Raw genomic sequence first — 12,825 nt, forward strand, 5'->3', positions numbered from 1 at the left:
CTGTAGGATGCTATAAACTGAAAAGCAGTCTTGCCCACTGTTAGTTGCACATGAATGGTCTCCGATACTTGCAATGCCACTAACCTGGAGGTGTGGATATCCTTGATAAATATGGAAACTCCCCTCCTTTTGTGGTTTGGTCTGGGTTTTGGGGCGAAAAGCATGATATGAGGAATAGCCTGGTAGTGCTAGGGTGCTCTCTGGAGCCATGAACCAGGTTTCTGTCACTGCACAGATATCGATGTTCTCCATACTGAGGAGAGCTTGAGTGCATGCATCTTGAGGTTAAGACTTCTGGCGTTTAGCAGCATTACCCTTAGTTTCTTGTTCCTTGTGCTGTCTATGGGGTGGGTTTGACTTTTGAGCCTTGCCTAAAAAGGCACTATGGGGTGGCAAGAGCCTTTGCCAATATCCAAAGCCCAGTGGTGACAGGTGCAAGCCGTCCCTAGCGAAGCAACGTGGCTTGTCGAAAGCATGTCATCCCAGGCTGACAGACACTAGATCCCCTTTGAATGACACCAAAATTTTAGCCAATTGTTAAAATCGATCATTTTGTCTTTGTACTGTGGCATCATTCTAGGTGAGGGTAAGATGCTTCTCAAGGTCAGGGTCATACCAGCCTGGGCTACATGATCAGAGAGCTCCTCTATGTCTCTTTTCATGTAGTCCAGGGAGGTACGTCTCAGGTCATTCACACCAGCATGTACAATGACTGAGTCATATTTGTATTTGCTTTGGAGTGACCTGAGTGCTTGTGTTATGTGGCGGATCCTAGCACCCGACAGGCAGCTCACCGTGACCTTCCCTTTATTCAGCCTGGTTAGCGGGACGTCAGTGTATCTGACAATAGAGTCACCTATTACAAGAGTATCAGGTGTGTTATTCAGCCTTAAGGGCTGTGGCTGCTTGGCACACTGATTTTGTGGGTTATGTGTTGTGTCTGTTTTGTTTTGAGGTAGCGTTTGCTTGGATGTCTGCTTTGGAGGTCTCTGTTGCTTAGGTAGATTTTTATTTAGAGCCTCAGTATGTTTTGTGTATTTATGTGTTTGGTTCGCTGATGTGGTGGGACTATGTGATACTGGAATTGTGTTGTGTGAGGTTACCTTCTCCTCCTGACTGTTTACACCAGTTTTGAGATGAGAGAGCTCAGCCTCCAGTTTGGCTAAATAGTTGCATCTCTCACATATATTTGAACCTGTTTGGAGGAGGAGAGGGTTGTCCATGTACATGAGACAGTTGTAACATTGCCTCAAAATTCCCAGATTCACCAGCTGGACTGGAGAGGAAACTATTGTCTGACCTTTGGACATGCTAAAGTAATATAGGGAAACTGAATTTAAGACGGACCAATAGAGGACAGGGTAATCGTAGAGAGTATAAGAGTAAGTAGTGCTTATGGTTTAATAGTGCTAACTTGTAGGATTACTTAATTGGACCAGTGAAGGGCCTTAGAATGAGAATATGGTGTTTAAATTGAAAGATAGAGCAGTTCTAAGGGAAAAAGTGAAGAGCAGACTTTGTGGAGCCAGGAATAGTTTAAACCCAATTAGGCGGCGCTGCCCGCTGTTGCGCTATGCACAAAACCGCGCAAAACCGTGCAAAACAGGGTTTTGAGAGAGGAAGATGAAGGAGTTTTGGAATTGACCCAAAATGGCCAATAAAACTACAGTTTCAAGTCAGTAACCACTCCCACAGGGGCAGGCAGGCTGCTCAATGTTTGTCACTGCCACTGATCAACAGAGAGACTTCCCTTTAGCCCAAGCAAAAAAATGGCCTCACAGAAACTTACAAACAGTTCAAGAACAGCAAGCCTGTAACTGAACTTTTTTAAATCTCAGAAAAGTGGGAAAAAAGCAAGATTTTTTTTGTTTGTTTTTTCAGAGATAGCAGAGGTTCACAAGTATCAACAAGTTATAACAGTGCAGTAAATGACCCCACACAAGAGTGCTAGGCCAAAGACAGATAAAATGCAAGTTTTGAGTAAAAAACAATTTTAAAAATAAGTGCAAACAGGAAATTCAGTAAACCGCTCTAGGTTGTGCTCTAAATACAGTTACTAATGGATTTCCCTTCCTGCTTTTATGGGCATTCCTCAGCCTCTTCGGGAACAGATTCCTTTTTTCCCAGAGTTTCTTCGTGACCTCTTGTCTCAGGGTACTATTCAAGAAGTGCCTGTGTCCCAAAGGTGGAAAGGGTTTTATTCAGGAATGTTTCTAGTGCCCAGAAAAGAAGGTACTTGGAGACCTATTCTAGACCTCTCCCATCTGAACACCTTTCTGAAGGTGCCTTCCTTTCGGATATTGTCCCTTCAGTCCCTTTTTCCTCTCTTGCTCCCTCAGGCCTTTTTGGTGTCTCTGGACCTCAAGGATGCTTATCTCCATGTTCCAATCCATCCTGTTTTCAGGAGATTTTTCCATTTCTCTGTTGCTTCCTCGCATTTTCAGTTCCATGCTTTGCCCTTTGGCCTTTCTACTGCCCCAAGGGTGTTCACCAAATGCCTCGCTCCCGTGATTGCATTTTGCAGGCTTCAGGGGATCCAAATCTTTCCTTATTTGGACGACCTGATTCAGGAGTCTTCTCCAGAGGTTCTTTTGCAAAATCTTCATTTTGCCATTTCTGTTCTTCAGAGCCTGGGGTTCACAGTAAACTTCAACAAGTCTTCCCTGACTCCTTCTCAGGATCCTGTCTTTCTGGGTTGCAGGTTTCAAACTGTGCCAATGCTGGCATCCCTGCCTTATCCAAAGGCATTAACTTTCATTTTTTTCTTTCAAACTCTTCTTCCCCTGGCCTCCATTTCAGCCAGGGAGTTTGTGACAGCTCTGGGGTTCATGACTTCCACCATTCCAATGCTTCCTCTGGCCATACTCCACATGAGGAAGTTCCAGTGGTTTCTGAAGTTGGTGTGGTTTCAGCATTCTCATTCTCTAGACTTTCCTGTTCCTCTTCTCCCATGTCTCAAGGTCGAACTTCTGTGGTGAATTCAGCAGTTGCCTCTGAATCCAGGGCTCCAATTTCAGCCTCCACTTCCTTCTCAGGATCTGTTCACAGACGCTTCAGATGCGGGATGGGGAGCAACGTTTGACTCCCTGGAGGTTCAGGGAGTGCGGTTGCCTCATCAGCAGAAGGAGCACATAAACATCAAAGAGATGAGGGCTCTTATGCTGGCTCTTCAGGTCTTTCATCTTCTCTTCCCTGCAGGGCTTTTCAGGGTATTCACGGACAGTACCACAGTCATGTGGTATATCAACAAACGGGGGGGGGGTGTACCAGATCCTACGGTCTTTGCCAGCTGTCACTTCTGGTATGGGATCTGGCTGTCCAATATTGTGTGACTCTTCAGGGAGGTTACATTCCTTCAGATCGGAACATTGTGGCAGACAATCTCAGCAGGTCCTTCATTCAATCCCACGAATGGATGCTTCACTGGGATGTGTTTCTGGACATTGTTCACCAGTGAGCTACTCCTCAAGTAGATCTCTTTGCCTCCCCTTTGAACAGACAACTTCCTCTGTTTTATGCCAGAGTCCCAAGTCTTCTGGTCTGGAAGGTGGATGCCGTCTCATTTTCTTGGAAGGGGATGTTTCTTTATGCATTCCCTCCCCTTCCTCTCATTCCGAGAGTCCTGTTCAAGATTCAATGGGATGCTCCCAAAATCTTGCTGGTGACTCCCTTTTGGCAGCGACAGCACTGGTTCCCTCTACTTCTGCATATTGCCAGGGGCAATCATCACAAGTTACCTTACAGGGTGGATCTCCTCACACAAGACGAGGGGTCTCTCATCCATCCCCACCTCTTCACATTTCAACTGACATTGCGTGTGATAGGGTTTGATTCCTCGTAGACACCTTTTTTTCTGAGGATGTGCTGCAGGTCCTGCAGGAGGCCAGGAAACCTATTACTAGGAAATTCTACTTGTCTAAATGAAAGAGGTTTTCTATTTGGTGTCTTTCTCTGGACCCACTTACTGTGGATGTTCCTTTAGTTCTCTTTTGTGTGAGTTGCTCGATGCTGGTTTGGCCTATGCTTCTATTAAGGCACACTTATCAGCTCTTTCTGCTTGTCTGCCTTTATTTCCCTCGTTAGCTTCTAGATTTGAGGCTACACAGTTTCTTAAAGCTGTCCTTAATATTAGACCTCCAAGGAAGCCTGTTCCCCTTCCCTGGGATCTTAATTTTGTTCTGGAAAAGTTGACTCAGGCTCCTATTGAGCCTGCTGCGTCAGCTTCCTTGGAGCATGGTTCTTGGAAGACAGTTCTTTTGTTGGCAGTTACTTCTGTCAAATGGGTGTCTGAGTTGCAAGCCTTTATGGCTTGTCCACTTTTTTTGATATTTCATGAGGACAGGGTGTGTCTGCGTACTAATCCTTCTTTTATGCCCAAGGTGGTTAATGAGTTGTCACTTAATCAATCTATTAATTTGCCTACCTTTTTCCCTCTCAGCAGTCTTGACAGTGAGAGTGCGCTACATACTTTAGATGTGCATAGACAGCTTATATTTTATTTGGATAAAACTAAAGCTGTTAGGAATTCTGAACAGTTGTTTCCTTTCATCCTAGGTCTTTAGGTTTGGCCATTTCCAAGCAAACTATTTCCACTTGGATTTCTAAGGCTATTTCGTTTTGTTACACTTTTCATGGTGAGAGCCTTCCTTCTGTTGAGGCTCTTTCCACTAGAGCTGTAGCTTTTACACTTTTCATGGCGAGAGTCTTCCTTCTTCTATTAAGGCTCTTTCCACTAGAGCTGTGGCTTCTTCTTGTGCTTTTTTCAAAGTCTTCAATGCTAATTCTATTCTAGAAGCTGCTACCCGGACTTCTGTGCATACCTTTACCAAACATTACCAGCTGGATGGTATCTCCAGAGCCAGAGCTGGTTTTGCTGCTGCCATTCTTTGTGGCTTCTTGGGGGGCTCTGCTGCTTCCTCCTCCCAGGTTTCATCTTGAGCTTTTGCACTCTCCCATTAGTAAGGAGTACTGCAGAGGTGCATGTAAGGAAATAGTATAGTTGTGTAAAATCTTACCATAACGGTAGAGGTCCTTGCCTTCACGGCTGCAGTATTCACTCCCTCCTTCCATCCCCCTGGTCTTTTTCCCTTCCTCGCTGTGCAGATTCTCTTTGATTTTCCTTGGACTGCAGTTCCTACTAGGGCAGTCTGTTCTGAGGATGGAATGCCTGAACATCACCTTTATGCCCTACCTTATGCAGGGAGGGTGCAGGTGACGTTCAACATACCTTAAAGCAATGGTAGACTTTTGTAAACTGGCCAGACGGAGGGCTTCATGGCAGGGAATCCCATTAGTAAGGAGTAGTGCAGCGGTGGAAGCAAGGGCATCTACCATTATGGTAAGATTTTACACAACTGTACTTTCATTCCCCTAAAACCTTCCTCACACAACTTTCAGCAGCTCCAATTTCCTGTCCTAACATTACATCCGGAAATCCTTCCCCTATTACCCTCCCTTTCCTGATGTATATATCTCAGTGTAAAACAGTGTGCTTGTACTAGTTTTCATAGTTTTGTAAAAGGTTCATTATGTAGTACAAAATTCTAATCCTTTACTAGAGTTTGTTTTGTAATACACTGTGTTCATTATGCAGTATGAATGCCTTTACTACTCTATGTTCTCCTGTTGTAAGAAGTTTAACAGTCTGTTGCCAACCTTACACTGATTAATTATACAACTGCTTTTGTATCTTTGATTCTATTAGTTTTCTTGAAGTAAATTACTGTGTAACCAGCTTCTTGTATTACCTTATATCCTTTGTATATGGTTGTAAACCCCGAGCTGAGCCTGGAAATGTCACTCTTTGTCAGTGCTGAACCAAAACTCGTTCTGTGCTTCTCTGTGCAGTCACTGCAAACTTGGACAGCGATAATCCCTTTTTGGCTTTTGTGTCACAAAAAAACTTTCCAAAGAGGAGGGGACTCCAGATAGAGAGAACTCTGTGGGACACCACTGGGAACCTTTTTCTCTCTAGAGTAAATACCCCGGACGTTAACAGTGTGCATTCTTTCAGACAGCCAGTTACCAGTTCAGTGAGCAGTGTATGGGCTGTACGAGTTTGTCAATAATCCCACTGTGGGGACAGTGACAAAAGCCCTGGAATGCATTATGTTGGTTGGCAGCATCACTTCAAGGCCTTGGTGGAAACAGTTTGCCTGAGGGCTGTTGGATTACATTTTCACTAACCATTGTGAGCCTTCAGTTGTTGTTGTGTCTTTCAGCTTTTTCCGGTTAGGGGTTGCCACAGCGGAACTCCAGTCTGCTAATGATTGGTAGTTAATTTTTACGTGCCGAGTTACCAGTTTTGACACACAACCTTCAACGAAAGTACGCCCATTCACGCATGTCTCCACGCAGAAGATGCTCTAGCTGAGAATCGAACCGGACAGCATCTTACTTTATTTGATCAGTGGCTTGACATGGTGAAATACCAATAATTTATGCAAAGGGACTTTGGATCGCATTCTGTTGCTGCAGCATTCTTGTAGCTTTATGTTCCAGTATATAATATGGATGTATATTTCCCCTTGTTAAATATGCACTCGAATATTCGTTTACAGTTGCTTATGATAACATTTTAGTAGATATAAGGATTTATACTAGGACAAGGGTGGCTTTGACACCAGTTGGATTTTAAGCAAAATACATTTTCATTAATGATTGCTTAGTTGTAATTGAATATATCCCCTCCCCCCATGTAATCATATGTATATTTTGTGCCTTTTGCTAGACTTCTGTTATTAAAATAAACTGTGGTAGTGCATGTAATGTGTGTGAAAGCAACACACAGTAGCCACAAACCCTGAAGAAGATAGTGTTCTGACTGGACAATTTTTCACCTGCATTTTCTTGATGACCTGACTTATCTTGGTGTAGACTCATATCTCTGCTGTGGACAAAACACTGCTGCAGCCCAGTCAGAACTGATGTAGTGGTTAGTCTTTTTGAGGTACAAAAAAATAACATGAGGTAAAATAAGTTGCCTTTGAAAACAAAATTGTGATCATATCCTTCCCTATTAAGAGTTTTTCCTGTTTTCTGAATGTGCACGCTCTTAGAAAGATGCATTTGGTGGGGAGGGGGGCTGATATGCCAGAGTATGAGTGGGACAAATTAAAAAAAAAAAAAAGTCATATGCTTTCTTTTTGTTGATGTAGTCTTAGCTACATCCTCCTTACCAGGATTTGTAACTGAAGTCACTTCTTGTGCTGTCACTGTTGTGCAACAGTTCCAGTTTTATAAAGCCCAGAGCTTTTTCAAGGAAAACCAGATTTTTAATGGATGATGAAAAGAATGAAGGTTCTATCCCACAGATGTTATGTGTGATGAAAAGGTAGAAGGGGGCCATATTTGTATGTAGTGTGCATACAGTAGGTGACCAAAAGCATCTGGGACAAAATGTGTGACTGGAGATGCCTAGGAATAACGTTTTCTGCTAGTTTAGTTTGGTTAGCAGCACCTTGAGTATCTTAGGAATCCGCATCTTTACTGTTCTGCGTGTATAGATTTTAACCAAATTTAACATTCCTCAGTCTATCTTTCGGCTTTTCCCAGTTATGGGTCGCCACAGCAGATCTCCAGTCCGCTAATGATTAGCAGTGGATTTTTTACGGTGCCGAGTTGCCAGCCCGACTCTCAGCCTTCAAAGAAGGCACACCCATTCACGCACACACCTACCTGCATGTCTTTAAACATCACTCGACCATGGAGAGGACATACAAACGCCACACAGAAGGCGCTCCAGCCGAGAATCAAATGGGAGAACCTCTTGCTGTGAGGCGACAACGCTAACCGCTGAACCACCGCGGCTCACTGAGTATCTAAAACATTAGAATTGTTAAAAGCGGTCTGAAGTGGACTAGTGCCCACTGAAGCAATTAGGTTATGCATCTAACATGCAGTGGTGAGTATGTTTGTGAAGGAAGTAGGTCAGTTCTGGAGGAGAAAATGAATATAATCTAATGTAGATGACCAAAAAGTGGGAAAGGACAATTTTGCTGGTAACAGCTCTTTCACTCGGAGATCACAAAAAATACAAACTGTATTTATTTTTCTGTAAGATTAAAGTGTTGCAGTTACCTCAGAGCTTTTCTGTTTAAGTAAAGTACATGTGGGGGAGAGACTTGCATCTGATAGGGTAAAATATGTCTTGAAGAATGTCATTAAAATTACCTCATTTTAGTATTTTCAACTCATTCAGTAGCAAATTGTACTCACACCCTTCTGTTCTGTTCCTAGATCAAGATGTGGTGAAAGAGATGAGCCATCTCCTAAAAGAATAAAGACAGAGGTAACTCTCTAAACCATTATTTTTTATGTAGAAATACTGACGATTGCAAAATGTTGTTTGTGTTTGTTTTTAGACTTTTTGTTTGTAAAGTTCCAGTTGGGCAGAACCTATTTTCAGTGGAGGGCCAGAGCAAAAATCTCTACAGAAATAGTGCACTGAAATGAAATTAAAAAAATATAGTCACAATTTTAAAATTCTACACAGTCACAAAAAGAAGTCAAGAATCATAACACACATTCGATTTACTTATATGCACAGCCAGACCATTAGCTGCTTCATTTGGCACCTAGTGCCGCTTCCTGATCATAGTACCCCAAAACACTATTAACAAAAGAGAAGGTCTCTTCTGCAATCTGGTGCTCCTGCCTTCCTGAGGAGAAGCACCAAGTCCTAACACCCTAATCTCCCACTCATGACATAAGAGAAAAAAGGTCACTTTTATGATCTGGCACTTCTTCTTTGAGGAGTACCCAAGTCCTAAACACCTCACAGTCTGTTCCCCACATTTACTTGCAGAAAGGAAAGAAAAATTGCAAAAAAATGTGATCTGCTAATCATGCCCCTTAACAAATTAAGCTTGGGGTAGAGGCCCCCTTCATCCCACCTTCACTACACTTCTGTGAACAGCACTCGTTTACTCGAATCTATTAAACACACAGTGTTTGTGTGTGTGTGTGTGTGTGTGTGTGTGTGTGTGTGTGTGTGTGTGTGTGTGTGTGTGTGTGTGTGTGTGTGTGTGTCGCCACACAGTTGATACTTAGCTGGACCGGTAGCTGTTCACTCATTGAAGTTACAAGTTGATGTTATCATAATGCATTTATGCTAAGTAATTTGGGGAAACTAGCATGTGATAATATATGCTTCCGCTCAGGAGGAAGTGGCCATGGGCTTGGAACAGCCAATTAGTGGAGTGCGAGATACTACCACATGAACAGAGCGGACCACTGCAAGCACCAGAAAGTTGTCTCACTTCCTAATGTCTGCTCTCACTAGGTAATTTTGGACTGTGAGGCTTCCTGGGTACAAATAAATGAACTGATGTCTCTCACCTAACCTGGGAGTACCTGGCCTGTCATTCTGCTAGAATGAATGGGCAGCTAGTCAAAGACAGAGGAGCCACTGGGTACAGTCCTGCAGGGGAGTACCAGTAAGTAAATGAAGATCTAATTATCATTCCTAGGCAAATCATATGGAAGCTATACAGTGCAACACAAACAGCAGATGAAGCTTGATGATAAGTAACACAAGATAAAAATAAAACAAACCAGCCAAAACACTTTGCCGGAAATCACACCAACTATAGAAGAACAGTATTAATGAAGAGTAAAGTTATACTTAGCCTTTATTATTGATTATTAAAATACCGCGATAATGTATTGTGAAAATTGGCTTTTCAATTTGAATAAAGTTATAATTTGTATTTTGAGTTACTGTTATGCTGCCGTGATTGTGCAAATTATCAGCCAGCGCCGATACGAAAGCGCAGCAGTTAGTTCCGTCAGGGTTGGTCAACTGAAATCGAAGCAAAACCAGTTGAATTATTATTCACCTAAATAGCGAGATGACATTTTCTCATATTGTGTGGTCACTCGCGGTAATAAGAAAAGCAAATTTAAATGTTATCAGCCGTTTTCATTTGATACAATCAGGCTTCAGCATAATGCCAGAACGCTATACTGATAGTGTTTAAATGATTACCACAAAGCAAAGTGCTCATTATACGCAACTGAAATTGCGACAATGAAGGCAGTTAATCTTCGCGATATGGTTAACATTGAACGCAACTTAAAGAAAGAGATTGCGCAGAACAAGGCCGCCACGCCAATGATAACCATAGCATTTTATATCAATTTATTTTATTTTATTATCGTGTCAAAATCCGTCTTATTGATTCGCTGACAAACAGCGGTATTTTATCGCAAATTGTCTTTATTTATTTCTTGCCACTTGTTGGTTTGAAAGCAATTGCTGGCGAAAGCTTTACCACTATTTGTCAACGGATCCACAAATTTATTTTATTTTGTATTATTGAGCCCTTTATTTGTCTGAACAGACCCTGGTTTAATATATGAGTTTATCTCATTGTGCTTTTGTCTGGAACAAGCTTTCGTCACCATCGCCAAGCCGGTCTTTTTGGCTTCTGGACTTTCTTATTTCAGCCGCTTTGGGCGCAGTAACATATAATGCATTTTTCCTTTGGTTGTTTCATTTTAACTGAACAAACCCTGGTTTGCCATTTAGGTTTGCTCTTTTGGCTTATTTTTAAACAAATGTACAAGTCTTTTTCATCTCGCTAACGCTGGGTTGATTATCTGAAAGCAGTTATACTGGGACAAATGAAAACAGCTGATGTGCGAGAATTTTTTTTGTTTATTGCACGCCAACTGAGCTACGGAATAGCAGAGTCTTTTTCTTTCATCTCGGGCTGTTTGGAAAGACAGTGAATTTATACCAATCAGTTTCTTTCTAATTGAAAAGTTTGTTTCAATTTGAGAGCCATTGCATCGCTTTGATTCATTTGATGATAAGTAAGTTTGTGTCACTCAGACTGAATTTGATTTGAGTTTAAGCTACTGTCAGCTGTGACAATGTAATTAAAGAGCAGCATTTCCATTTCTATGTGGCTTTTTTAGGAATAGTGAGTCATGCAGACAAGACACCACTGATGGCAACCTCCTATACCCTCCTTCAGCTATGCTAGGGAGAGTCAGGTAGGTGTAGTAAACCTGAATTTAAGCTAAGCTTGAGTCGGGGGTAGGTGTAGTAAAACCCTGCTTAAGCTATGCTAGGGAGAGTCGGGTAAAACCAATTTTTAAGCTAGCATCTTGAGTCGGATAGTCGGGTAGGTGTAGTAAACCTTAATTTAAGCTAAGCTTGAGTCGGGGGTAGGTGTAGTAAAACCCTGCTTAAGCTATGCTAGGGATAGTCGGGTAGGTGTAGTAAACCTTAATTTAAGCTACGCTTGAGTCGGGGGTAGGTGTAGTAAAACCCTGCTTAAGCTATGCTAGGGAGAGTCGGGTAGGTGTAGTAAACCTTAATTTAAGCTAAGCTTGAGTCGGGGGTAGGTGTAGTAAAACCCTGCTTAAGCTATGCTAGGGAGAGTCGGGTAGGTGTAGTAAAGCCATAATGGAAGAGCTTTACAGATAGTAGAAGCAGCAGATACAGCACAGGAAAATGCTGATCAAACTATTGTGTGACCTCAAGAGGAGATGCACATGGCAAAGAGTTTGGAGCTTTAGGCTTTTACAAAGTTAAGGAGAGATGTCTTACTTTTCCAAAAATGCACAGTATGCCTCTTGTGTAAACTGTGATATATATGTGTGAATATATATATATATATATATATATATATATATATATATATATATATATATATTGTTTTTTTTGTTTGCTTCTTTTGTTTTGTTTTGCTTTTCTGCAGTGATTTTACTTCATTTCTTGGTGTCCTAACTGACTGAAAGGAACCATGACTCTTACCAAAGTGAGTAAAGTAGTAAGTGTCCAAAACATTATGAAGTTTGAGGGTGTGGAGATGGGACAAGTTGACCTGCTTATCTGCATGGCTGAGTCAGTCTTGGGAAATGTACTTTTTTTCCCCGCTTATCATAAAGTATGTTCTAGACATTTTGATTTTTGGACAATGAGCAACATGGAAGGACCAAGAAATGATCAACAAAGGTATCTGCCTTTATCCTGGTTGCTTGTCTGTTAGGAGCAGATGTGGCTATCCAGTGTAAGGTTCTCCCCTTAGATGCTTTGTCACTGGCTCTAATCAGCTGAGCTTAACTATGTAGCTGGATTGATAGATGAAATTATGAGTTAAAGGATGTACTACAGTTAGTATTTAAGTCACCTGAAAGCAGTAGTAGCTCAATCATTGTTAGTGCTAAGTCTGCAGAAAGTAGAATTAGCTATGAATTCAGAGGAGTCTAAAGGAACATAAATACAAGAAGTAGATACTTCACTTTTTAATTTTAATAACAATTGGATAGAAATCTACTTGTGACAAATGTGGCAGTTACCAAGTGTTATGTGCTTAAGAGAGAGATTCTGCGTAGAGTATGGCAACACTTGCCCTGGTGTGCTGTCAGGCATAAAAATACATTCTAGATCCATTTTGGAGAATTTCATAGTTACTGATATGGGGGTGGTGCCATGTTTCAGATACAGCAAGAACATGAGCGGTATATTCTTCTAGCCATGTGTGGTGGAGAGCTAATGTTTGTAGAAATACAGCAGCTGTATCCAGGTGTAGCACTTGGTGCAAAATAGTTTGAGGGATCAGAGATGGAGTGGCAGTGGCGATATTTGAACTAAAAATGCATGCAGTTTTATTATTTATTTATTATTTATTTATTTATTTTATTTTACATTTGTTAACTGGGGGTGTTTGAGCTGAAAAGGTCCTTTTTCAGCAAAGGCCTGGGGACAAAAGCTCCAGAAAGAAAAATTACAGATACATTTAGATATTTAGACATGATCAGTATACACACAAATTACAATAGACATGTTTTTATAGTGGTATGCAGCACATC

General features: G+C 41.7%; 1 protein-coding gene across 2 annotated transcripts in view; it reads left to right on the forward strand.

The window, feature by feature from the left end:
• NAB1 (NGFI-A binding protein 1) overlaps nt 1–12,825 on the forward strand; it is a 324,965-nt gene that overhangs the window by 176,252 nt on the left and 135,888 nt on the right. For both annotated transcript variants that reach the window (XM_044075187.1, XM_044075188.1), the window contains exon 4: nt 8,239–8,290. In XM_044075187.1, coding sequence (XP_043931122.1) covers nt 8,239–8,290 — 52 coding nt within the window. The remainder of the gene's footprint in view (nt 1–8,238; nt 8,291–12,825) is intronic.

The sequence above is a fragment of the Protopterus annectens genome, chromosome 6.part0 (genome assembly GCF_019279795.1).
Source record: "Protopterus annectens isolate FY-2018-M chromosome 6.part0, PAN1.0, whole genome shotgun sequence".
In the NCBI taxonomy this organism is placed as follows: Eukaryota; Metazoa; Chordata; order Ceratodontiformes; family Protopteridae; genus Protopterus; species Protopterus annectens.